This window comes from Chiloscyllium punctatum, chromosome 8 (genome assembly GCF_047496795.1).
Source record: "Chiloscyllium punctatum isolate Juve2018m chromosome 8, sChiPun1.3, whole genome shotgun sequence".
Classification (NCBI taxonomy): Eukaryota; Metazoa; Chordata; class Chondrichthyes; order Orectolobiformes; family Hemiscylliidae; genus Chiloscyllium; species Chiloscyllium punctatum.
This window is the reverse complement of record NC_092746.1, coordinates 67,065,243-67,092,530: the sequence shown is the minus strand read 5'-3', so window position 1 is coordinate 67,092,530 and position 27,288 is coordinate 67,065,243. Positions and strand designations below refer to the sequence as shown.

The 27,288-nt window shown below is 41.2% G+C and overlaps 1 protein-coding gene across 2 annotated transcripts in view; it reads left to right on the top strand.

Moving 5' to 3' along the window:
• dazl (deleted in azoospermia-like) overlaps window positions 1–27,288 on the top strand; it is a 172,142-nt gene that overhangs the window by 21,257 nt on the left and 123,597 nt on the right. For both annotated transcript variants that reach the window (XM_072574963.1, XM_072574962.1), the window contains exons 2-3: window positions 4,748–4,897; window positions 21,752–21,843. In XM_072574963.1, coding sequence (XP_072431064.1) covers window positions 4,748–4,897; window positions 21,752–21,843 — 242 coding nt within the window. The remainder of the gene's footprint in view (window positions 1–4,747; window positions 4,898–21,751; window positions 21,844–27,288) is intronic.

Below are 27,288 nucleotides of genomic sequence, written 5' to 3'. Positions count from 1 at the left end.
AAAATAACTTGTAATCTTGGATGAATTTGATAATCAGTGAACTAGTGGACTGTAAAATGCTGTAATTATTTGCTGGCAAGTTAAGGGTTACTGGTCCAAGCTTTTGACTTGGTCCAGTTGAAGATTTTGATTTAATGTCTACTATTTGGAAGCCCCTATCTGTTTTTTCCCTAGTGTGTAGTGTTTATCTTGCTCTCTTGAATCTACATCCTATCATAAAGGGTGATAGGGTTCCATTTATAGATCATCTTAAATTACTTTGCAGAGATGTGTTGAAGCTCTTGATGTTGCACAGAACGTCAATGTCTCTCTGGCACTTGAACTTCACTTGATGTTGTTCTTTTGCAATCATCATTCTAACAGTAAGAAACCCAGTTATCACCTTTTAGACCTGATGAAAGCCACTTGCATTATGTAATTATCAGAAACATCAGCTGATATTGCTCCAGCACCTATCTTTATAGGTGGCATAATGTATCCAGGTGATGGTAATGCTGAACAACACAATCTAAAGTGAGACCTAACTTGGTGATATCTAATCATTTTTTAAATCTTTGCAATTTTGTTAAAGTAGTGGTCAGTAGTTCTTAAGCTGTCAGCGTTTCTTTATGAAAAGTGCATGTGTGTTATTAAGAAAATGACATATACCTGCACATGATAAGACAATTTGGAAAGATTGTATCATAAGTGTCAAAAATGATTCTCACCTTTGGTTCCTACATTTTTCTTTTATAGGCACTGAACCCCAGTGAAGTGTCACTTCTATTTTCATTTAATTTCCTAATGAATTGGCAAGATTGCAAATATCTTGTTGACTGAAGTTCTATACATTCATTAATTGTGGCTCTTCCTCTGTTCTGTTCTTTTCTTTCTCTCCGTTCTTCCTTCCCACTCCTTCCTTTTTATCTTTGGCATTTGAGGTTCAAAGCATGTCCACCCCTTTTTTTAAAAAAAAAATCTGCAGCTCCCTTTTTTTACTGCTTGATGAGATCTTTGCTGCAATTTATTTTTTTAGCCCTTTTTCCCCAGCAGTGATAGCAGAGTTGTAACTGTTTTATTTGTTCAGATGTTTTACATATCCTTGTAGCTAAATTCCAGTTTTATCTTAGCTGCTTTATTTTTCATTTCAACAGGAATAGAGATTGCCCAGCCATGTTGACTCTGTTATTCAATGTTGTAGACTGCTGTTTGTTTTACTACTTCCTTGCTATTCCTCTGAGTAAGGGCTGTCATCTTTGAAAATCCACACCATTTTTCAGCTGCATCATTCTGACCATAAGCAGAAATTAGCAAGGTTTGAGAAGATTTGTAGCTCAGGTTGAGGTTCTGGATGTAAGTTTGCTTGCTGAGCTGGAAGGTTTGTTAATAAGCAGAAATTTCCCACCCTCCGAATGGTATGGGCAGTGATGAGATAGTTGGAAGAATATGGCAAAATGCAGTTCTCGACTTTAAGGAAAAAACATGTCTGAAGCAGAAATAGGCAATCTATAAAATGTTACCTGCGGACCACAATTCACAAGTACAGTCCAAGGTTTCATAGGTTGCATAGTGGCATGCTGTTGCATTGCTCATATGTTGAATTCTAATTATTTCAGTGTTCTCCAGTGTGCACCAGTGTTGTGTTTCTCGGACAATAGTGTGGGGAGAGGAGGTGTCAATGATCATGCCACACTTCATCTCCTACTATATGTGTGCACTGTGGCATACAGCAGGATAAGGTATGTTTGTCAGGCCTCCATGTTCCAATGTATCAAGGGCTTATAATAAACTCGCGTTGTGACTGCTGACAAGAATCTACGTTGTTGTGGTTCTGTTCGCCGAGCTGGGAATTTGTTGCAAATGTTTCGTTCCCTGTCTAGGTGACATCCTCAGTGCTTGGGAGCCTCCTGTGAAGCGCTTCTGTGATGTTTCCTCCAGCATTTATAGTGGCTTGTCTCTGCCGCTTCCGTTGTCAGTTCCAGCTGTCTGCTGGGTCCAGAGAACAGCCAGGGAATTCCTAGAGGCACGGCACTCATCCACAGATTCAATCAATAAGCACATCGACCTGGACCCAATATACCGACCACTGCAGCGGACAGCTCGAACTGACAACCGGAAGCGGCAGAGACAAGCCAGTATAAATGCTGGAGGAAACATCACAGGAGGCTCCCAAGCAATGAGGACGTCACCTAGACAGGGGACGAAACGTCTGCAACACAAATTCCCAGCTCGGCAAACAGAACCACAACAACGAGCACCCGAGCTACAAATCTTCTCCCAAACTTTGAAGAATCTACATTGTTTCTGATAATTGTCAAATAGGATGATTTGAAACATCACCAAAGGATCTAGGCACTGCAGGTGTAATTGTGGCTGCTGCTTTATAAATGGTCTCAGATATTGAGGAGAACTGGACACATCTGCAGCACCAGCAACTGTAGTGGCTGCAATTAATGTCAAAATGAAGATATGCACTAGAAGGTTCCCTTGGGATGCGGAGAAAGTGAGGAGACTCCCAGTCTTGCCTTCTCTTCTATCAGATGAGCAAAGAGAAGTATTGCTGTCCAAAGAGGATGTCCTGAAGCTCTTGACAAAACTGTTACCCAAGCATTCCAGGTGCAGGCCCTAAATATTATATGCATTTTGTTGAGAGCTCTATATTATGACACAGCTGATCTATTTAATATGAAATAGCTCCATTTGGCTAATGAATAGGAAACACATTTTTGTGAAAAAGTGACATGAGCTTCATGTTCAGTAATGAGTGATATTAGGATATGGAAACTTTTACTTTTTATGTTCAATCTATATGTTGACAACTCCTTAAGTGGTATATTCCTCCAGTTCAATTTAGAATACAGAACCCACCTCTGTCCTGAGAATTCTTTATTCTTTAAAGCTTCTAAGAACTTTTAAAAATCTTGTTATAGTACAAGTGAATTTTTTTAAAAAAGTCTTGAAATTGCTATTTGCTCACTTTGATTTTGTCCATTTTAAATTTTCATTCATGTAATGATAGTAAAAAGTCAATAATTTCTAATGAAACCGGGAGGGTGCCATTTCGCATAGTCTTGAATGTAGATCTGAATGCATCTAAAATGGTAAAAGTCATTTGAATATCAGCTGAGTGTATAAAAGTACCTACTTAGTATTGAGTGTTTGCAGGTTTAGTTTTAATTGAATCATTTTCTAATTTACATTTCAACAGCATAAAATAAATTCTTAAATACTTAATATTGCTCATCAGTCTACTATGATTGAGGATTGGCTGTCTGACAGAAGGCAGAGAGTTGGGATAAAAGGTTCTTTTTTGGAATGGCAGCCAGTGACAAGCGGTGTCCCACTGGGTTGAGTGTTGGGGCCGCAGCTGTTCACGTTATATATTAATGATCTGGATGAAGGGACTGGGTGCATTCTAGCGAAGTTTGCCGATGATACGAAGTTAGGTAGACAGGCAGGTAGCACTGAGGAAGTGGGGAGGATGCAGAAGGATCGAGGCCGTTTGGGAGAGTGGTCCAGGAAATGGCTGATGAAATTCAACGTGAGCAAATGTGAGGTCTTGCACTTTGGAAAAAAGAATACAAGCATAGACTACTTTCTAAACGGTGAGAAAATTTATAAAGCCAAAGTACAAAGGGATCTGGGAGTGCTAGTCGAGGATTCTCTAAAGGTCAACATGCAGGTTGAGTCTGTGATTAAGAAAACGAATGCAATGTTGTCATTTATCTCAAGAGGGTTGGACTTTAAAAGCAGCGATGTGCTCCTGAGCCTTTATAAAGCTCTGGTTAGGCCCCATTTGGAGTACTGTGTCAGTTTTGGTCCCCACACCTCAGGAAGGACATACTGGCACTGGAGCGTGTCCAGCGGAGATTCACACGGATGATCCCTGGAATGGCAGGTCTAACATACGAGGAATGGCTGAGGATCCTGGGATTGTACTCATTGGAGTTTAGAAGGTTAAGGGGAAATCTAATAGAAACTTACAAGATAATACATGGCTTGGAAAGGGTGGACGCTAAGAAATTGTTTGTTAGGCGAGGAGACTAGGACCCGTGGGCACAGCCTTAGAATTAGAGGGGGTAAATTCAGAACAGAAATGCGGAGACATTTCTTCAGCCAGAGAGTGGTGGGCCTGTGGAATTCATTGCTACAGAGTGCAATGGAGGCCGAGACGCTAAATGGCTTCAAGACCGAGATTGATAAATTCTTGATGTCACAAGGAATTAAGGGCTACAGGGAGAATGCTGGTACGTGGAGTTGAAATGCCCATCAGCCATGATTAAATGGTGGAGTGGACTCGATGGGCCGAATGGCCTAACTTCCACTCCTATGTCTTATGGTCTTAAAGTACTAACTTTATTTTTGAGGGATAAGGAAAAATACAATGCAAGCCCATTGTTTGTTTCTGTTATGGTTTACCATTTTCCTTTTTAACGACATGAGCACTATCTAATTCTCTTGCGCAAGCCAGTTGTCCTTATGCCCTTTTTACAAGCTTGACTGAATTTAGTGCTATCATGTTGAATTACTATAGTTTTGCCTTATGGGCATACAAGTAAATGGTTAAGGCTGTTGAAGCTTTTTCACCCGTAAGACATTCGTAAACAGAATTTTGTTTTTTTTTAAACTTTAATCATCCCTTTGGTAATGAAAATGCTTCCTTACCCTGTTCGCTGCTAGATACTAAAAGGTTACCAAGATGAAAATTAAAGCCAGTTGTGAATTGAAGATCCTTACGAATATCTAAACAGCTTTCCTTTATTCGCAGTCCGGAAGAATCATTGAAGCACAAGACAGTGATGCCAGTCAGGAACTAGAGGGTCAGTCGTCCGCAGCACCCACAGTGAATCGCAGATATGTATTGCCAAGTGGAAGAATCATGCCCAACACTATTTTTGTTGGTGGAATTGACTTTGAGGTATGCTGTGATCTAATGTTTGTTTTATGTTAGTTAATAGATTGGAATTTTAATTGTGCAACAAATTGTAAACATGTTTGCGTTTGCGTTTGCATTTGCATTTGCATTGTTCTACAGGATAATGTACAGTTTAGTACCCTGTCGGGTTGTAAAGGTTTGTCTGCTTAATTCACTTACCTAAATTTTAGGGTAGTAGAAGTACTACTTCACACAACTGAAAAGTTGATAAGTACTTAATCAACATAATTGTGTATTATTACTTGCATGCAATAATTAGTATAAATATATTGCATGAAAGCTAGAGATGTAAAATTCTGTCATAACAAAAATACCCATTCAAAATGTTGAACTACTGAGCAGATCTGGCAGCATTGGTGGAGGGAGAAATGGAGTTAACAGTTTTAGGTCTGTGTTCTCACTGACTTGAAACAATTATTGATGTTTCTCTGAGTTGCTACCAGCTTAGGTAAGTAAGTCTGGTAGCTGAGCATTGTGGAGTATCTGTGCTATTTTGCTTTTTACATTTTAAATGAATAAGTCACCATAGTCCTATCACACTGTGTAGATGTATTGTCAATCAAAAGGGCTGTTTATCTTGGATGGTGTCAAGCTTCTTGGTGTTGGAGCTGCAGTCATCCAGAAGTGCTGAGAATTCCATCGCACTTCTGACTTGTGCCTTGCAGGTTGTGGCCCTGCTATAGGAGGGATGTTATTAAATTGGAAAGGGTGCATAAAAGATTTACGAGCATGTTACTGAGACTGAAAGATTTGATTATAAGGAGAGGCTAGTCTTTTTTTTTCCCCCTGGAGTGTAGGAGGTTGATGGATGATCTTTTTAGAATTTCCTAAAATCATGAGGGGCATTGAGAAGGTTGAACAGCCAAGGTCTTTTCCCCAGGTAGGGGAGTCCAAAGCTAGATAGCATAGTTTTGAGATCAAGGTGAGAAAGTAAAGATTTAAAAGGGTCCTGAGGGGCAACGTTTTCAAACATGGAGTGGTGCGTATATGGAACGAACTGCCGAGGGAAGTGGTGGATGTCGGTCTAATTACAAATTTAAAAGACATTTGGACAGGAACATTAATAGGAAAGGTTTAGAAGGATATGAGCGAAACGTAGGCAAATAAGATTAATTCAGTTTGGAAAACTTGGTTGGTTTGGACTGGTTGGGCTGACGTTGTTTTCATGCTGTATGTCTGACTCTGACAGCTTTAGGAAGTCAGAAGGTGAGTTGGTTGCTGTATTCTTAACCTCTGACCTGTTGTTGTTATCACTTCTTAGATGCTCATCCTTTTTTTTAGATTAGATTACTTGCAGTGTGGAAACAGGCCCTTCGGCCCATCCTGTTCAATGTCTGATGAATGGTAACTTTCAGGTGTTCATCATGGGAGATGGTCGCTGTCAACTGGAGATGGTTACTGTCTGCCATATGCATAGTGTGAATGTTATTTGTCACTTATTGGCCGAGCCTGGATAATGTCAAAGTCTTGCTGCATTTGAAACATGAAGCGCTTCAGTATCTGACGAGTTGTGAATGGTGTTGAACATTTATGTAATAATTGGTGGACATTCCCACTTCTGACCTTGGAGAGAAGCTGATTAGTGAAACGCTGGCGATAATTGAACCTAGGACTGCATTATTTAGAAAAAGTCCTGCAGAGATATCCTTAAGCTGAGATGATTGACCTCCAACAACCATAGCCATCTTCCTCTGTCAGGCATGACTTTGCCCAGCAGAGTTGTCCTGCTGATTCGCATTGACTCAGTTTTTGCTGGGGCTCCTTGCTGCATACTTGTTCAAGTGCAGTTTTGATGACAAAGGCAGTCACTCTTACCCCACCTCTGAAATTCAGCTTTTATGTCTTTTTGAACTAAGGCTGTAATGACGTCAGGAGCTGTGTCCCTGGCAGAACCCAAACTGGGCGTCATTGACGATGTTACAGCTGAACAGGTGCTGCTTGATGGGACTGTTGTTGACACCTTCAAATATTTAGCGATCGACTAGATTGGCCAGGTTGGATTTTTCCTGCTGTGTCTACAGGTCCTCTTGGGCAATTTTCCACATTTCAAAAAGTGTGGCACTGGAAAAGCACAGCATGTCAGGTAGCATCCGAGGCGCAGGAGAATCGATGTTTCGGGCATCAGCCCTTCATGGCTTATTCTCCTGCACCTCTGATGCTGCCTGCCATGCTGTGCTTTTTCAGTGCCATGCTTTTTGACTCTGATCTCCAGCATCTGCAGTCCTCACTTTCTCTTAATTTTCCACATTATCTGATCAGTGCCAGTGTTGTAGCTGTACAGGAGCATGTTGGCTAAAGTTGTAGCAAATTCTGGAGTGCAATGTTCAGTACTATTGAAGGAATGTTAGTGGCTTTTACAGTATCCAGTGTCTTCTGGTCAAAGGTATGCCCCAGATTGTTGTTGGTGGGCAAATTCAACAATAGGAACATCATTGAATGTCAAGGGAATGCAAAAAATGTAATGCGTAAACCAATTAACATTTTATATGTTTAATTTTGGAGTTAGAATTGCAGAAGAAAAGTTGAAGCTTTTCATTTTTCATACACCAGGACCGATACAAAAATGCCAGATTTGAAATTGGACAGTTTGTACTGCCTCCCTTTTTAAATACCATTTCTGCACGCAGTGAGAAAATTACAAGGGCATGTAGCAAATATAATGCAGTTTTCATGGTGAACTGCATATTTTTACAAACTTAAACTACATTGACAAACCTAGTTTGGAGAGTAGGTTCTTGCGATGCATTTGGAATAGCTTTCTGATACTAGCTCGGGCTGACTTCATTGTAATTCAGTATGGTGGAGTGGAAAAAAAATTATTTTGACTTAGCTTTACTTTGTGCAGCAACGTTTCTTATTTAAAACTATGAAATCCTGTGACTTCATTCTCTTGGGAAGTAATTGAGGTTTCTGATTTTTGTCCACTTTCAACACTTAATTGGCCCATAACTGGATCTAAATGTTGTTTGTGCTTTAGACTCTTCGACCAATTTTATTCAGGTACAATATTTGTGAGATAAATATAAAAGGTCAGAGTCAAATTGCAGTTCAAAGCAATTTTTCTTTTTCCATACACAATAGACACAAGGGGCCATGTGGAAGAATGTTATGTAAAAGTATGCTCCTTTTATGATTGTAAAAACTCCAGATTCTTGAATTAATCATTGTCAATTGCAGCATCGAGTCTTTGTCGTAATTGTTGTCTAAACTACTATTGGCTAATAGAGTAAGGCCAGGTACTATCCATACAGTATCCATGCAGTTTGGGGCAGCATGTTGGCTCCATGGTTAGCACTGTTGCCGCACAGTGTAGGGACCTGAGTTCGATTCCCAGCATGGGCGACTGAGAGTGAAGTTTGCACATTCTCCCAGTGTCTGCGTGGGTTTCCTCCGGGTGCTTACCGTATGGGTGAATTGGCCATGCTAAAATTGCCATATTTTCAGGGATATGTACGTTAGGTGCATTAGTCTGGGGTAAACGGAGAGCAGTAGGGGAATGGGTCTGGGTGGGTTACTGTTCAGTGGGTTGGTGTGGACTTGTTGGGCGAAGAGCCTGTTTTCACACCGTAGCAATTTTGTATCTGAAATCTGGCCAGGTTGTCTCTGTGTGTGTGTGTGTGTGTGTGTGTCTCATACTTGACAAACTAGTTGGATTTTCCAAGGCAAGTCTGGGCATGTCCTTGTGCAGATGCTTTATGACCTGTCCTGAAAATCCTACTTATTTTGTATTCAGGCCTAACCTTAAAGGTCCTGGGCTGTCTGACCAAAGTAGTAAAACTGTGGAAATCGTTTCCAAGATTATAAGTCAGTTCGTTTAAGAATGCAGAAATGGGAGTAGGCCATTTGGCTTGCCTCACCATTGTAGATTGGAATCATTTATCTCCTCTATTTCTTTTTTTGCCTTATCTCCATAATCCTTTTTAGTATCATTTGTCTCCATAAACCTATTGATTTCTGACTAGAAATAAAATCAGAAAATGTTGGAGAAACTCAATTGTTCACATCTGTGGGGAAGAGAGAAAAGCGTTAATGTTTTGAGTCTTTTATTACTACTTCAGAACTGAACGACGCTTAACTTATCACAGTGTGATGATGCATTATGTGACAATGATGGCTGGTAATTAAAATAGTGATTTTATGCAATTGACAGAGATGGAGGAGGAAAGTGGAACAGCTGGTGAGGATGCTCCGAGCAGAAGATGAATGAAGTACTTAATGGTGTTAAGGAAGAGATTGAGATGTAACATTGATGTGGATGATACATGTGAAATGGACAAAGTAGTCACTACAGAAAGAAAAGCTAACAAGATGCTGTCACTCGGGCATTGTAATCAAAATGGAGGACAAATTATGTTTTGGAGTATTTGAACTTAATGTTGAATACTAGACACTGTAAAGAGTCTAAGTGGAAAATGAAGTGGTGTTCATTTATGTTGTTTTGAGCTGTATTAGAACTGTAACAGGCCCAGAATAGAAGTAGTTGCGTGGAATTATAATGTATTGAAAGACAAGTGAATGGGAGATCAAGTTTGTTCTCGAGGTGTTCTGCAAGGTAATTATGCAGTCTGCATTTTGATCTTAACACCTTTTTAAAGGAGGCCACATTGTAAGTAGCACATACTTGTTTTTCTTTCAATCTTGTTAACTGTAACACGTTACTTCATTTGGAAGGTGCGTTTGAGGCGTAAAACCATGAGTATTATGAAAGTGAAGGCTGAAACTATACTTTGAGTGAATGCTGTTCTGCACTGAGAGCTTACAAGCACCTGTGTCATCTGACTAGATAAGTCTGAGTGTACTGGAAAATTGAAAATATGTAACGTCTGGCTGTGAAATGGATACCTGAGGTGGTGGTGGTTTTGACAACAATTCAAATTTAACCAATCAGTTTAAATTATGTCCCAGTTTTATGTTTGCCAACATTGAACCAATGAGACTATCAGATGTTGAGGGTATTTTCAAAAAAGGCAGGCATAAGACTGAGCAACTGCTATTCGAGAGAGACCCAAGACATTGAAAAATTCTCTATATCAAATGTACTTTTTCATATGAAACATACTCACAGTAGAAGAAAGAAGACAACCCAGGAAGATCTTCAGCTGGAAGAAGAAAGACACTGAAGATGACAGCTGCTGTGTGGTTTTGAAATTAAATTGATGTAATTTTAATAAATGTCTTATTGAAACAATATATTGTTGTAGAATTGGAGGTAAGTAATAAGCAGTTAAGAGAAAGGGGACGCTTAGAGTTGGGAATTGTTGTGTAGTGTTCACTTTTACAGTTAAAGAATAAATTGATATTTTCTTCAGTGGAATTTGGGTGTTCTCTATCACTCATGTTTTAACCGATACGAGGCAAGGTGAGCTTTTCTGGGTGTCTCATTTAATTAAGGCTGGTTCACCGCTGTGTCGTAACTGGATGAACAAGGTGATATTACACCTTTTGCAATTGCATGAGAAGGCAATGAAGGCACACAGGCTCTTGTTACATTGGCAAAGCCCCAGTTGCCCCCTGTATAAATAAATAATTGATAGGCAATTGACACTTGAAATGTGACATCATCAACTGGGAGGGTGTGAAGTCATTTGGTGTCATTGGAGAAAATTGCCAATACTTATCATTTGATGAACATGATGACAAGGTATTTCAAAGAATGTCAGTTAAGTCAAATGGATTGAGATGTGAAAAGAATGAATAAACAAACTATTTTTTATATTTGCAAGCTATAAATAGTAGATTAGCACAAATGGAATTCTGCTATTTTCTAATGATGGAACACTCTGAAAGTAAACCAAAAGGAGGACATAAAACAGCAGTTAAAGGATCTGCGCAGGTTACGTACTTGGGCGATGAAGTGCTACAGGCAAATAATGTCGGGGATGATGTAGAAGTTATCCACTTTGAGGAAAAAGGATTTTAGTTTTGAAAAAATGGGAGACAGCTAAAGAGGTTAATACTCAAAGGAATTTTGGGACTCCTTTTGTGTGCAAGGTTAATTGGTGTAGTCAATAACTTAGAAGAAAATAGTATGGTAGCCTTTATTGATTGGGGAATGTAGTATAAGAGTAATGAAGTCTTGCTGCCATTGAATAGAGAATAAAGCAGAACATTTTGGAAGTATGCAGTGGATCAAGTAATGTCAGAGAGTGGATTTGGGATGTTTCTCTCTTCCACTGCTGAATGTCTCTAGTATTTTCTGTTCTTATTTCAGATTTGGAGCATCCAGAATATTTTGTTTTGCAATTACATCGGCCTTTGGCGAGTGTACACCTGGAATATTAGTCTGTTTTTTTTTGCACAGAAAGAGGCCCTTTAGTACATTGTGGAAGTGTTTCCAAACTGAGATCTAGTGGTATAGATGCATAGTTTTTTGAAAGTGGAGTTGCAGGTAGACTGTGGTGAAGAAGACATTTCGCACACTTGCCTTCATTGGTCAGAACATGAGTATCTGAGTTGGAATGTCATGTTGCAGTTGTACAGGACATTTGTGAAGCCACTTTTAGAATACTTCATACAATTCTGGTCATCCTTCTGTAGGAAGGAAGTTGTTAAACATGAGAGGGTGCAAAAAAAAGGTTTACAAGGACGTTGTCAGGCCTGGAGTGTTTCAATTGTACAGAGAGGCTGAATAGGTTGGGGTCTTTTTCATTGGAGTGTCAGGCTGAAGGTTGATCTTAATAGAGGTTTATGCGTGGCAGGGATAGAGTAAGTGGCTAAAGTCCTCTTCATAAGGTAGGGGAGTTCAAGACTAGAGAGAAGGTTTAATGTGAGAAGGGGAAAATATAGAATGGACCTGAGGGGTAGCTTTTTCATGCAGAGTGGTACATTTCTGGAGCAAGCTGTCACAGGAAGTGATGGAGACTGGGACAGTTACAACATTTAAAAAAAAATCTGGATGGGTATATGAATAGGAGAGTTTAGAGGGATGCGGGCCTAATGCTGGCAAATTGGATTTGGTCAGTTTGGGATATCTGGTCAGTGTGGACGAGCTGAAACATAGGGTCTGTGTCTGTGCTGGTCAGCAGACCTCCAATTATTGTAATCCTGTTTTCAAGCAGTTGCCCCATAGCTTTGTATGGTAGGGTGTTTCAAGTGCTCTTCTAAATATTTCTTAAATGTCTTGAGGGCTCCTGTTTCTAACATCCTTTTTCAGGCAGTGAGTTCCAGATATCTACAGCCCTCTGGGTGAAGACATTTTTCTGCTCCCTTTGAAACTCCTGCACTTTCCCTAAAGTTGTGCCCCCTGCTTATTTACCCCTCTACTGAAGGTTTCTCCCTGTCTGTCCAACCCCTGTCATCTTAAACCATTCCTCTCCCCAGCATGCTCCAGCCAAACTTAAAGCTAGACTCACCTGCGAAACTGAATTGTGTCTGCTGTGTGCTCTATTTTATAGAGATATGGCTTCCTGCTGCTACCTAATGAAGGGCTCCGGCCTGAAACTTTGATATTCCTGCTTCTTGGATGCTACCTGATCTGTGCTTTTCCAGCAACACCCTCTCAACTCTAATCTCCAGCATCTGCAGACCTCACTGTCTCCCTACTGCTTCACCTGACTGTGCCTCACAACTTGAGGGTTTTGCAATCCACTGGGTAGACTGTGTGGCACCCTTGGGTAAGGCAAAAGGCAAAGAGGTCTACTGATCAACGCTGCTTGGTCCTCAGATGTGATGACCCTGGTGAGATACTGCTCCTTCTACACCTAGAATATCTCACGGTGAAGTACTGCCCCAACTATCTGCTGTGGGAGTTTACTTTTGCTATCCTGACAGTTTACATCCCATGCAGAAGTGAAGAGCGCGCTTAATGAAACTTACTCTGCTGCAAATATATTTGAGACGGAATATTGAGAGACCTTGTTCTTTGTAGCCAGTGACTTCAACCAGGTCAACCTAGAGTGTGCTATCAAGACATCACGTCCCTGTCCCATCAGAGGTGCAAACACCTACCACTCTATTCCTCACCTGCATTTTGATAAATCAGGCTACTAGGCTGGGCTCCTCTTGGCTTACAAGCAGAAACTGAAGCGTGAGGATCTGGTACAGAAGGTGGTCCAGAGATGGTCTCAACTAATAGAGGAGCTCCTATGTGACTCCTTGGAGTCAGTGGATTATTTCATGTTCAGGAATGCAGTGGTCAATTTAAATGTGTGCTACTTTGTCCAAGACAACAATCTCTTCCTCACTGTCAGCAAAATGAAAGAGATGGTCGTCGATCTTATGAGGTGGCTTGGAGAACATGCCCCTGTCTGTATCAATGGTGCTGAGGTGGAGGTGGACAAGAACTTGAAGTTGCTAGCAGTAAAGATCACCAGTAGTCTCTCCTAGTCCATCCATGTCTAAACGACTGCCAAGAAAGCACACCAACGCCTCAACTTCCTTAGAATGCTAAGGAAATTGTGTCCACAAGGACTCTTAGCAAATTTTAGAGATGTACCAAATAAAGCATCCTATCCCAATATATCACAGCTTGGTATGACAACTGTTCCGCCAAGACCATAAGAAATTAGAGTTGTGAATGTAACCTAGTCCATAATGCAAACCAGCCTTCATTCATTTTACTCCATCTACACCACTTGCCTTGGGAAAGCAACCAACATTATCAAGTATCTCTTCCACCCCTGCTATACTCCTGTCTTCCATGGAGTAGAAGATGCAAAAAAAAATTTAAAACTCATACCAACATATGTAAGAACAGCTTCTTACTTGCTGTTTCAGACTTATGGTTGGACCTCTTATATATTAAAGTTGAGCTTTCTCTGTAGCAGTAACACTTCATTCTGCATTGTGTTCTATTACCCTGTTGTACTTGTGTACAACATACAAAACAATACTTTTCACTGTATATTGGTACATATGACAATAATAAATCAAATCAAAATCTAGTCTGCCTTCATATATAAATTTCTCCAGGCCAGGTAACATCCAGGTGAATCTCTTCACCTTTAGTATAGTCACCATCCTTCCTATAGTTTGGCAACCAGAAATGCACAATGTGTGAGCATACAGCTCCATTACAACTTCCTTCCTCTTGTATTCCTTTGTTTTGCTTAATAAAGGCAAATGTGCCTTAAAGGCGGCAGGGCACTTAGATAAGATGTTTAAGGAGCTTTGGACATGCATACCAAGACCCCTCTTATCCTCTGTACTTTCTAGAGTCTTAGAGTTCCATGTGTACTCCATTTATCTCATTTATCCTCCAAATTTCATTCCTAATGCTTGATAATTTAAGGAACAGGTCCTCAAGGGTTATAATCTTGAGCCACATGCAAATTGGTTTGGGGATAAAATTAGAAAGTAAATACATGTCTAAGGTAGTAGTATGTGAAAGAGGAGTTGCATTTCATGGGGCATTGGCATCAATTTTGGAACAGGACGGATCTGTACCGATGGGCGGTTTCCAACTGAATCAATCTGGAACCAGTGTTCTCGTAAAAAGGATAAATAGGGTGGTCACTAGGACTTTAAACCGGTGAGTTGAGGGAAAAGGAAAGGGGGGAAATGGCAGGAGGTATGATGGTAAATAAGGTAAGCTGGAGTGTTTAACTAAAAGGCAGATTATGAAAGTAGTAAAAAGGAAGGATAACTCCGGAGATGATATTAGATGATGTAAATCATGGGGATATGATAACTAGCATAAGACACTTTACCTGAATGTGCATTTGTAACTAGGCTGATGAGTTAATGGCACAAATCATGAATGAATATGATTTAGTGGCAATTATGGAGACATGGTTATAGGATGGTCACGAATGGGAGCTAACTATCCAGGGGTATCTGACTATTTGGAAGGACTGACAAGAAGGTAAGGGAGGTAGTGTGGCTCTGATATTCAAGGATGTCAGGGCGGTGCTTAGAGATGATATAAGTTCTATCGAGAATAAATTTGAATCCATTTGGATGGAAGTTAGAAATTCTAAGAATAAAATGTCACTGGGCATATTCTATAGGGCCACCAAATAATAATATCACATTGGGGTGGGCAATAACTGAAGAAATAACTAATACCTGTAAAAATGGTATGGCAATTATCATGGGGGATTTTAATCTACATGTCGAATGGTGGAACTAGCTCGGTCAGGATAGCCTTGAGGAATTTGAGTGTATCAACAATAGTTATCTTGAACTGTATGTAATGGAACTGATGAGGGAGCAAGCTATCCTAGATCTGGTCCTGTGTAATGAGACAGGAATAATTAACAACCACATATTTAGGGATCCTCTTGGTTGAATTTAGCATAAAAATGGGGAGTATGAAGATAAAATCCAATGCCAGGGTCCTGTGCTTAAACAAGGGAGACTACTATAGGATGAGGGAGGACTTGGATAAAGTAGACTGGAAGTAACGACATTATGGTGGGACAGTTGACGAGCAGTGGATGACTTTCAAAGCAATTTTTGAAAGTGCTCAGCAAAAGTATATTCCAGTAACAAGGAAGAAAAAAGCTAATCTTCCATGCGTGTCTAAGGGAATAAGGGAGGCTATCAAATTGTCAGAGTAGGCGTACAAAGTAGTCAAGATCAGTGGGGAAACTAGAAGATTAGGAAAGCTGTAAAAATCAACAGAGCCACAAATAGAGCTGTAAAATAAAGAAAGGTAGCACATGAGGAAAAAGCACCGAATGTAAAGACAGCAAAAGTTTCTATAAATATATAAAACGAAAAAGTGGCTAAAATAAACATTGGTCCTTCAGAGGATGAGAAAAGGCATTTAGTCGTGGAATAGGATACGCACCAAGGCGCAGCTGGGGAAACCGCAGACTGAAATTGCGCAGGCGGCCAAGAAGACGGACATCCAGATCTCGACCAAGTTGGCACTCATCGCCCCCATGAAGGAGCTGAGGGAGGGAGAGGTGCCAAAAATAGTGATAGGATTCCTACATCATTGAGTGGGATCGAGCTGTGAGTTACTTGGACACTGGGTGGGAAGTGAGACTCTGAGGGCTGAGACTCGAGACATCCGAGCAAGGTGGGAGTGTTTGATGCAGGCGTGGCCTGAATGAGAACTCCAGCTTGTGTCCTTGGGCTAGCCACCTGTATGCACACGTTTGTGACTCAAACCCCACAAAACGTAGTGCAATCTGCTTGATTGCCTGGCTTGCTGATCCTTTTCCTTAGTGGGCAGCACCACTGCCTCACAGCGCCAGAGACCCAGGTTCGGGTCCATCTCTGGCGACTCTGTGAAGTTTGCACGTTCTCCCTGTGTCTGCGTGGGTTTCCTCCGGGTTCTCAGGTTTCCTCCCACAGTCCAAAGGTGTGCAGGTTAGGGTGGATTGGCTGTGCTAAATGGTCCTGTGGTGTCCAGCAGTGTGTGGGTTAGCCATGACGCAATGCAGGGTTACAGGGATAGGGAAAGGGAACAGGTCTGGGTGGAATGCTGTTTTCAGGGTCAGCATGTAAGGGATAGGATTTATGCACATCTGGATAAGAATGATGTGATCAAGGATAGTCAGCATGGTTTTGTGAAGGGCAGGTCGTGCCTCACAAACCTTATTGAATTCTTCGAGAAGGTGACTAAGGAGGTAGATGAGGGGAAAGCGGTAGATGTGGTATATATGGATTTTAGTAAGGCGTTTGATAAGGTCCCCCATGGTAGGCTACTGCAGAAAATACAGAGATATGGCATTGAGGGTGAGTTGGAGGTTTGGATTAGGAATTGGCTCTCTGAAAGAAGACAGAGGGTAGTAGTTGATGGCAAAGGTTCATCTTGGAGTGCAGTTACTAGCGGTGTTCCGCAAGGATCTGTTTTGGGACCATTGCTGTTTGTCATTTTTATAAATGACCTGGAGGAAGGGTTAGAAGGTTGGGTGAGCAAGTTTGCGGATGATACGAAAGTCGGCGGAGTTGTTGACAGTGAGGAAGGATGTGGCAGGTTACAGCGGGATATAGAGAAGCTGCAGAGCTGGGCAGAAAGGTGGCAAATGGAGTTCAATGTAGCTAAGTGTGAAGTGATTCACTTTGGTAAGAGTAATAAAAAGATGGATTACTGGGCTAATGGTAGACTACTTGGTAGTGTGGAAGAGCAGAGGGATCTTGGTGTCCATGTACACAGATCTCTGAAAGTTGCCACCCAGGTAAATAGTGCAGTGAAGAAGGCATATGGCGTACTGGCTTTTATTGGTAGAGGAATTGAGTTCCGGAGTCCTGAGGTCATGCTGCAGTTGTATAAGACTCTGGTGCGGCCGCATCTGGAATATTGTGTGCAGTTTTGGTCGCCATACTATAGGAAGGATGTGGAGGCACTGGAACGGGTGCAGAGGAAGTTTACCAGGATGTTGCCTGGTATGGTAGGAAGATCCTATGAGGAAAGGCTGAGGCACTTGGGGTTGTTTTCATTGGAGAAAAGAAGGTTTAGGGGTGATTTGATAGAGGTGTACAAGATGATTAGGGGGTTAGATAGGGTTGACAGTGAGAACCTTTTTCCACGTATGGAGTCAGCTATTACAAGGGGGCATAGCTTTAAATTAAGGGGGGGTATATATAGGACTGATGTTAGGGGTAGGTTCTTCACTCAGCGAGTCGTAAGTTCATGGAATGCCCTGCCAGTAGCAGTGGTGGAATCTCCCTCTTTATGGGTATTTAAGCGGGCATTGGATAGGTATATGGAGGATAGTGGGTTAGTGTAGGTTATGTGGGCTTTGATCGGCGCAACATCGAGGGCCGAAGGGCCTGTACTGCGCTGTATTCTTCTATGTTCTATGTGCTTGATGGGCCACATGGCCTGCTTCCACACAGTAGGGATTCTCCTTCTACAAAGTGCTGTTGTGGCGCAGTGTTAATGTCCCTGCTTCTGGGGCAGAATGCCTGCATTCAAATTCCACCTGCTTCAGAAGTGTATCATAACATGTCTGAACAGGTCGACTTAAAACAGGCAATACCTCTATCGTACTCGCCCAGCCCAGAGTTAACTTGACACTTCACCTAGGCCGCAGTCCGATAATATTTCTGAACAGAATGTTCTGGGTTCAAATCCCACCACTGGACTGGATGGAATTTTAAATTAATTGAATAGAATCTGGGGTTGAAAGCTAATCTCAGTAATGGTGGCCGTGACAACTGTCATCGATTCTTGTTTTTAAAAAAAAAGAAATCCATTGCAGGCTCTCTCAATGGGGTTGGACATCTGCCAGCCTTACCTGGGCTGTGCTTACACGTGACTCCAGACCCCACCGCGATAGGGCTGAGTCCTAATGGCCCTCTGAAATGTCCTGAGCTGGGCACTCAAGGGGCAATTAGGGACGGACACCGAATGCTAGTCTTGCCCAGTGATAGGAAGTGGTGGAGGCTAGTACAATTGCAATATTTAAAAGGCATCTGGATGGGTTTATGAATAGGAAGGATTTGGAGGGATATGGGCCAGGTGATGGCAGGCTGGACTAGATTGGGTTGGGATAAATGGTTGGCATGGACGGGTTGGACCGAAGGGTCTGTTTCCATGCTGTACATCTCTGACTATGAAGTAGCTGAGGCATTGAATATGTATTTTGTTGGTCTTCACAGTGGAGGACACAAATAACATGACAGTAATTGACAAAGAGATTAAGGTAGGTGAGGACCTGGAAACTGTCATTATCACGGAAGTAGTAGTATTGGGCAAGCTAATGGAGCAAAGGATAGGCAAGTCTACTGGCCCTGACTAAATGCATCGCAGGCTACTAAAGACTTGGCAGGAGAAATAGCAAGTGCAATAGCTAGTGAATTTTGTAATTTTCCAAACGTTGCTGGACTCTGAGCAGTTCCAGCAGATTGGAAAACAGCAGATGTGATGCCACAGTGGACAAAAAATGGAGAATTATTGACTGGTTAGCTTAGCTTCTATAGTAGGGAAGATGCTTGATTCTATTATCAAAGAAGAAATGGCAAGGCATCTAGATAGAAATTGTCTTGTTGGGCATGTGCAGCATGGGTTCATGAAGGGCAGATTATGCAAAACTAATCTTTTGGCATTCTATGAAATTATGAGCATAGTGAACAGCAGGGACCCAGTAGATGTGTACCTAGATTTGAAAAGGTCTTCAGGGTGCTACACAAGATGCATGGCATTATGGGTAAAGTATTAGCATGGATCAAGAATTGGTTGACTGACAGAAAGCAAAGAGTGGGGATAAATGATGCTGTTTGGGCTGGCAGTCAGTAACAAGTGGAGTGCCACAGGGATCAGTGTTGGGACCACAATTATTCACAATTTACGTAGATGATTTGGAGTTGGGGACCATATGTAGTGTATCAAAGTTTGCAGATGACAATAAGATGAATGGCAGAGTGAAGTGTACTGAGGACTGTGAAACTTTGCAGAGGAACATAGATACTTTGAGTGGGCAAAGGTCTGGCAGATGGAATGCAATGTTAATAACTGTGAAGTCATTCATTTTGGTAGGAGTAACAGTAAAAAGGGCTATTGCTTGAATGGTTAAAAAGTTGCAGCATGCTGCAAAGTAGAGCAACTAGGTGCCCTTGTGCATGAATCACAAGGTTGGTCTGCAGGTACAACAGGGCATTAAGAAGGCAAGTGGAATTTTACCCATCATTGTGAGGGGGGTTGAGTTTAAAAGCAAGGAGGTTATGTTACACCTGTATAGGGGGCTGGTGAGGTCACACCTGAAGTACTGTGTGCCTTACTTCAGAAAGGATGTACTGGCATAGAGTAGGTGCAGAGGAGGTTCACTAGGTTGATTCCAGAGTTGAGGGGGTTGGCCTGTTATGATGAGTAGACTGGGATTATATTCATTGGAATTTAGAAGAATGAGAGGGGGGATTCTTATAGAAACAGAAACACATAAAATTTATGAAGGGAATGGATAAGATAGATTTAGAGAGGATGTTTCCTTACTGGCAGGTGAAATTAGAACGAGAGCATAGCCTAAAAATTAGGAGGAACAGATTTGGGACTGAATTGAGAAGGAACTTATTCACCCAAAGGGTTGTGAATCTGTGGAAATCCTCGAAGTAGTTAATGCTGCATCAGTGAATGGCTTTAAAGCTAAGAGATTTTTTTTTGAACAATGAAGGAAGTAAGGGTTATGGTGAGAGTATAGGTAAGTGGGGCTGAGGCCTCAAATTTCAGCCATGATCTTATTGAATGGTGGAACAGGCTTGAAGGGTCAGAAGGCCAACTCCTGCTCCTCGATCTTATGTTCTTACTTAAAATGCATCATCTCTGATTTTTCAAGATTAAATTTCAATTTGTTGTTGTTCATACCAACTGCCTGGCCCATTTGTATCATACTGTTGTCTAAGGCTTGCTTCCTTACTATGTACTGCACCATCAGTTTTTGTATTCTGTCAATTTGGTGATCGTACCTTCTGCATTCATCTCGAGATTATTAAAGTGTACATCAAAATGCAAAGGCCCTAGCACTAAATCCTATGGTTTGACATTGAACATTGGTTACCAGTCACAAAGCAACCTTTTAACCATCATCCTCTGCTTCCTGTCACTAAGCCAATTTTGGATGCAGAATTGCCCTGGATCTCATGGGCTGTTTGTTTCTTAACCAGTTTGAAGTGTGAGAGCTTATTGAAGTCTACGTAGATGACACCAACTGCACGATTCTTGTCTATGCACCTAGTCATTACTCAAATATATTGAGTCAAATTTGTTAGAAGTAACATTTAGACAATTTTATACAGTTTGGATTTCTTCGGCTAAGGAAGTATATAATTCTCTAATGAGTCATAGAGTCAGAGATGTACAGCATGGAAACACACCCTTAGGTCTAACCCGTCTATGCCGACCAGATATCCCAACCCAGTCTAGTACCACCTGCCAGCACCCATCAATGTTGGGGAGATGGCTAAACAAATACTGCAGGAGACCTGGAAGGAGAGGAGAAAAGATCAACACAATCAACATCCCAGAAAAAGGGTCATTGCCTGAAGTGCTTATTCGAATAATTGAATGACTTATTGCTTTCACAACAGAGACGTTAATGTTATTCTACATCTACCCACTTGGATAGGTCTACTGTTCTCTTTAGGAAGCTACTGCCTTGCTCTGCTTTTCAGAAAAACAACAACCTCTGCTCTTTCTCTCTTGTTCTAATTTTTGGAATTGTTCATCTTGGTTACTGCTGCATAGATTTCGAAAAATATCTTGCCTACTTATCCTACCTCCCTCTCTGCTACATGGAAAATAATTACTGGATTAATTGCTAAGTTCTAAGTTGTCTTGATTGCATGGAGAATCCTATTAGTACTTTTGGAAAGAATTAAAGATCACTGTGAGGATCAGGCAGGAGACCAGTGTCATCTTTGCCTTACTACATTATAGGGTAGTATACCTGGAATTGCTTTTGTAAAAAGGGGTGCAGAAACTTCCTTGTTTGAATAAAAGTCTAGCTTTCTCTCCATACCATAGATTGCTATCCTTTATTGAGCATACTGTTTCCTAACACATGCCTCTTGAGAATTCCAATTTTGACCATAAAATCTGTGATTAGCAACATTCAAGATACTATACAGAAATTCTATTACCCCAAAAATTGGAATTCTGCTTTGGGTGGGACAGAAAAAATAAATTATGGCATGCTGAAGCATGGTATTTTGAAAATGTGGAAACTTAAGGCATATTGGTCTATGCAGTTTTTACAACTGAAAGCTAAGTAGATTCTCTACTTGACTGCCTGTTTGGGTGCAATAGTATCCAGGACCTGAAGACGTCATCCTGCAATGTTCAGTTTTCTTTCTTGGCCTTGAAAGTATTGCAGACCCCAAAGTTTAACAATGAGGTTATTTAATTTTGTTTTTTAGTAAAGCACAAATATTTATGCTGTTCTTTTTTTTTCACCAAGAATTCATAGAGTCTTCAGATGGAATAAACTATATTTTATTCTATTACAGATGGGTGAAGATGAGATGCGAGGTTTCTTCACTAGGTATGGTGCTGTGAAACAAGTTAAAATAATTAGCGATGGAGGTGGTGTTTCCAGAGGGTAAGATATTCATTAACTAATCAAATGTATTCTTGCTCATGAAGTTTTGTTTTAGTCCTTTAGTTTGAAATTTAATTTTGTGAATAGTTTGGCAAAAGTAGTTATTTGCCAGGTTTTTGGACTTCATCAGATTAAGATGCTGTTGAGGGAAAAAGTGATGGGCATGTTCATAGAATCTGCTATGTTCACTTTATACTTAGAGGATTAATTTTAATAGTTTCCCATGGTTTGAGCTGAATGTAGCTAATGGCCTAGCAACATTATCACTGGACAGTTAATCTAGAGACCCAGGCAATGTCAAGGGGAACCCAGGTTTGACTCCTGCCATGGCAAATGGTGGATTTTGAATTCACTAAAAATCTGGAATTAATTGTCTAACGATGACCATGAATTCATTGTCAGAAAAGCGTATAGTTCATAAATATCACTTAGGGAAAGAAACTGCCATCCTTAGCTGGTATGGCCTACATATGATTCCAGATCCACAATGATGTGGTTGACTAACTTGCCTCCGGATAGTTAGAGGGCGTGCTGTAAATGCTGGCCTAGCTAGTGATCCCCTTTTATCTCCTGAATGAATAAAATAAACTACATGCCTTGTTCCTCTATATCTGTAACCTTGACTGGATGTTATGAAAATATAGGACCAGAGTTAGAAGTCTCTGGGGGAAGAGGGTGGGGAGATTTCATTTGTTATGAACCCTGTAGGAAGCACCATTGAATAATGTTCTGCCACGGGAGATTGGGCAGTTAGGATTTGAATTTTTTAATATATATTTATATATATGAATCAGGTGTGCCGTTAAGCCCTTTTGAACATTCTCTGCCACTTGGTAAGATTGTGGTTGATCTGATTATATGTCTAATCCGCAATCTAATTTAGCCCGATAGATACTTTTAATCAATCTGTTCAGAAGTGTTGATTTCTGGAGCAGGTAGGACTTGAGCTTGTGCTTTCCAACTCCGGTAGGGACACTATCACTTCATCTAAGAGTCCTTGCTTACCCCTGATAATCTTTCAACTGCATGTTTAAGAATATAATCAATTTGTCTTTCACGATATTCAAGGACTCTGCTTCTTCGCTTTGGATCCGTTTTCTCAAATGTAGTGCCCTCTAGCTCCATACCAGTTAACATAACATTAAGCAGATATGAGAATTAACTGTTGGTCAGAATGTTGTGGAAAAGGAGAAGTTTTGAGAACTGGCAGATAAGGGGAGCAGATGGGAAAGAAATTGAACCTGAATATCAGCTGTGACTGTTTTGGATGCGAGACGAGGCTCGATGGACTGTATGGTTTACTCAATTTTCACGTGAGAGGTTTACTGAAAGTACTGTTTTTGGCTGTTAAGTTAATTTCTCAAATGTGTTGAATTATTCCCTTCATCAAGGTTTGAATAATAATGCGTTCTAGATTCCCTTTGCTTTCCTATTCTGGTATTAGCTCTAACATTTTACTTTTGTCTTCAACTTACTTTTTTACTAGCTGCAGTTTTATTCTGCAGCAATAAAATCTAAAGATGAGAATTTCTCTTGCATTCCGAGAGGTGGAAAGAATTTGAGAAGGAATGACCCGGAAAACGTTTTCAGATGTAGGGCCTCTTGACTCAGTTAAAGCTCCCTAACTGAGCAAGCAGTAATTACCTGTGCTTTCCAAATAAAGCAATGATTGTGACGTGATGTTATCTCCTTGGTTCATACCTTCATGTTCAGCAGTCAAAGTCAGCTTTGTCAGTGGTCAAGAAAGTTAAATTTCTAAATTTCATGCCATCAAATCATTCCAAACCATTGCTGCTGATTTCTTTCAAGATGAGGAGGAACTGGTGTTGGACAGTTAAAAATCACACAACACCAGATTATAGTCCAACAGATTTATTTGGAAGTATTGTCTTTTGGAACGGTGCTCCTTCATGAGGTGGTTGTGGAGCATAAGATCATAAGACACAATTTATAGCAAAAGATTAGTGTCATGCAACTGAAATGATATACAGAGGAATTTCGATTATCAGAATATCAATTATCCGAATTTTGGATTCTCTGAAGAAGATCTCAATAGAAACATTACATCAAAGAGGTATTTCAACACTGATTACGACTCTGTGACTCTAAAAGACGTAGAGATATACAGCATGGAAACACCCTTCGGTCCAACCCGTCCATGCTGACCAGATATCCCAACCCAATCTAGTCCCACCTGCCAGCACCCGGCCCATATCCCTCCAAACCCTTCCTATTCATATGTCCATCCAAAAACTACTAAAATGTTGCAATTGTACCAGCCTCTACCACTTCCTCTGGCAGCTCATTCCATACACGTACCACCCTCTTTGTGAAAAGGTTGCCCTGTAGATCTCTTTTATATCTTTCCCCTCTCACCCTAAACCTATGCCCTCTAGTTCTGGACTCCCTGACCCCAGGGAAAAGACTTTGCCTATTTACCTATCTATGCCCCTCATAATTTTGTAAACCTCTATAAGGTCACCCCTCAGCCTCTGATGCTCCAGGGAAAACAGCCCCAGCCTGCTCAGTCTGTCCCTGTAGCTCAAATCCTCCAACTCTGGCAACATCCTTGGAAATCTTTTCTGAAACTTTTCAAGTTTCACAACATCTTTCCGATAGGAAGGAGACCAGAGTTGCACGCAATATTCCACCAGTGGCCTTACCAATGTCCTGTACAGCCGCAACATGACCTCCCAACTCCTGTACTCAATACCTCTGACCAGTCAAGGCAAGTATATCAAATGCTGCCTTCACTATCCTACCTACCTGTGACTCCACTGTCAAGGAGCTATGAATCTGCACTCCAAGGTCTCTTTGTTCAGCAACACTCCCTAGCACCTTACCATTAAGTGTATAAGTCCTGCTAAGATTTGCTTTCCCAAAATGCAGCACCTCGCATTTATCTGAATTAAACTCCATCTGCCACGTCTCAGCCCATTTGCCCATCTGGCCAAGATCCTGTTGTAATCTGAGGTAAACCTCTTCGCTATCCCCTACACCTCCAATTTTGGTGTCATCTGCAAACTTACTGTCGTGGAAGTTAAATCTACTTGACTCAACTGTTAGCAAGAACAAAGAAAGGAGCTTTATTTAAATTCTGCAGAATTGACCCAGTGCATTCAGCTAGATGCCTCAACGTAAGGCGTACCTGAGCATAGTTCAGATACTTGCTTTATACTGTTTCTTATCATGCTCTCAAGGGCAAAGACTGGGAAAACTCAAGTTGTTCTCTCATCCCCTGGTCTTGGATATAACTGTGTCTCAGCTTTTGCTGAGTTCGACTGTCGCAAGATAGAGTTGAATGTTTACAAAATTCAAACTGAGACAAGCTGGCTGCAAACCTCAACAATGTATTGTTTACAAAGCTCAGCACAGCATTAAATTTTAGAAAAGCATTCTCTTTCAAATTTCACAGTAAATGGAAAATTAAGAAATTTTACATTACACTTACTCTTTGTACCTCTTATGCTCACATCCAAATCATTTATGTAAATGACAAAACGTAGAGGACCCAGCACCGATCCTTGTGGCACTCCAATGGTCACAGGCCTCCAGTCTGAAAAACAACCCTCCACCACCACCACCCTGTCTTCTACCTTTGAGCCAGTTCTGTATCCAAATGGCTAGTTCTCCCTGTATTCCGTGAGATCTAACCTTGCTAATCAGTCTCCCATGGGGAACCTTGTCGAACATCTTACTGAAGTCCATATAGATCATATCTACTGCTCTGCCCTGATCAATCTTCTGAGTTTTGTTTTGAGGAAGTAACAATCAAGTTTGTGAGACATAATTTCCCATGCACAAAGCCATATTGACTGTCCCTAATCAGTCCTTGTCTTTCCAAATGCATGTACCTCATGACCCTCAGGATTCCCTCCAACAACTTGCCCATCACTGACGTCAGGCTCACTGGTCTATTGTTCCCTGGCTTGTCCTTGCCACCCTTCTTAAACAGTGGTACCACATTAGCCAACCTCCAGTCTTCTGGCACCTCACTTGTGACTATCAATAATACAGATATCTCAGCAAGAGGCCCAGCAATCACTTCTCTAGCTTCCTACAGAGTTCTAGGGTACACCTGATCGGGTCCTGGGGATTTATCCACCTTCATGGGTTTCAAGACATCCAGCATTTCCTCTTGTGTAATATGGACATTTTGCAAGATGTCACCATCTCTTTCCCTACAATCCATATCTTCCATATCCTTTTCCACAATAAATACTGATGCAAAATACTCACTTAGTATCTGCCCCATCTTCTGCAGCTCCACACAAAGGCCACCTTGCTGATCTTTGAGGGGCCCTATTCTTCCCTAGTTACCTTTTTGTCCTTAATGTATTTGTTTTTGCAATTTTGCATTTTGATTGCAATGACTAAAAATGAACTCTGCTTACTCAAGTGCTGCTGAGAACAGTTCTGGACATTGATGGGAGCCCAGGCATCGTTTCCAAATGACGTGACCCCCTACCTTGAGAGGGAGGGTGGGGTGAGTTCGCGCACGGTGTGCTGCTGCCTAGATTGCTGAACGGGGAGCAGACGTGGCAAGTGCTCATTGTGTCAATCCCATTGACCTGATTTTGGGGGTGGGGGGCTTCAGCAATGCTGCAGGTCCCTTACACACAAGATTGTCTGCTCAGAAAATAACCCTGAGACAGCGGAAGCAAGGCGAGCAGAGCGAGGAAAAAGGAAACTGCAGAAAACTCTGAGCTCCAGAAGAGAGGCATTGAATCAATTGACCAAATAATCAATTATCTGAGCAAAATAGTGCCTGCCCATCTTGTTTGGATAATCGAGGATCCTCTGTACCGAACAAACCTGGATTGTTGTTAAGTCCGTCATGTTTTAGTATGGGTTGCAGGTTTTGGTTCTTAAATATTTAAATCCCAAACTACTTTCAAGTCACTTTCTTGAGAATTTAAGGTTTTATAACAAAAAGTGACATCTCTGCTCAAACGATGCATTGAAGGTGTGAGGTCACATTCTGTCTGCATCCCAATCTTGAGTCAGACTGGTTCTATTACCAAAGTGGAATTTACAAAATATTACATTTATTGACTGCCTGCAGATTCTGGTTTTTTTTTTGAGGAAAATAGAATGTGTCTGCAAACATATTCACCCTATAGACTTCTGTGTGCATGAGCAAGAGAAAGTGTGTGTGTGTGTGTTTGCATGTTTGAAGGCTTGGTAAATTGTGGGTGTGATGGGAGTCTAAGCCTGTCAGAGGGCATGGGTACAAGTGTGGCGGTTGCATGAGAGAGGGTCTGCATGAGTGTGAGAGTATGTAAGAACATGTGCTTGTGTGAGTGGGGTCACCTGTAGTGGGACATGAACCCAAGGTCTTGTTTGAGGCCATCTTCATGGGTACCAAATATGGCTATCAGCCTGTGCTCAACCACTGAGTTGTTACCTGTCCCAAAGTTGTTCTTGGAGGATGGTCACCTGAAG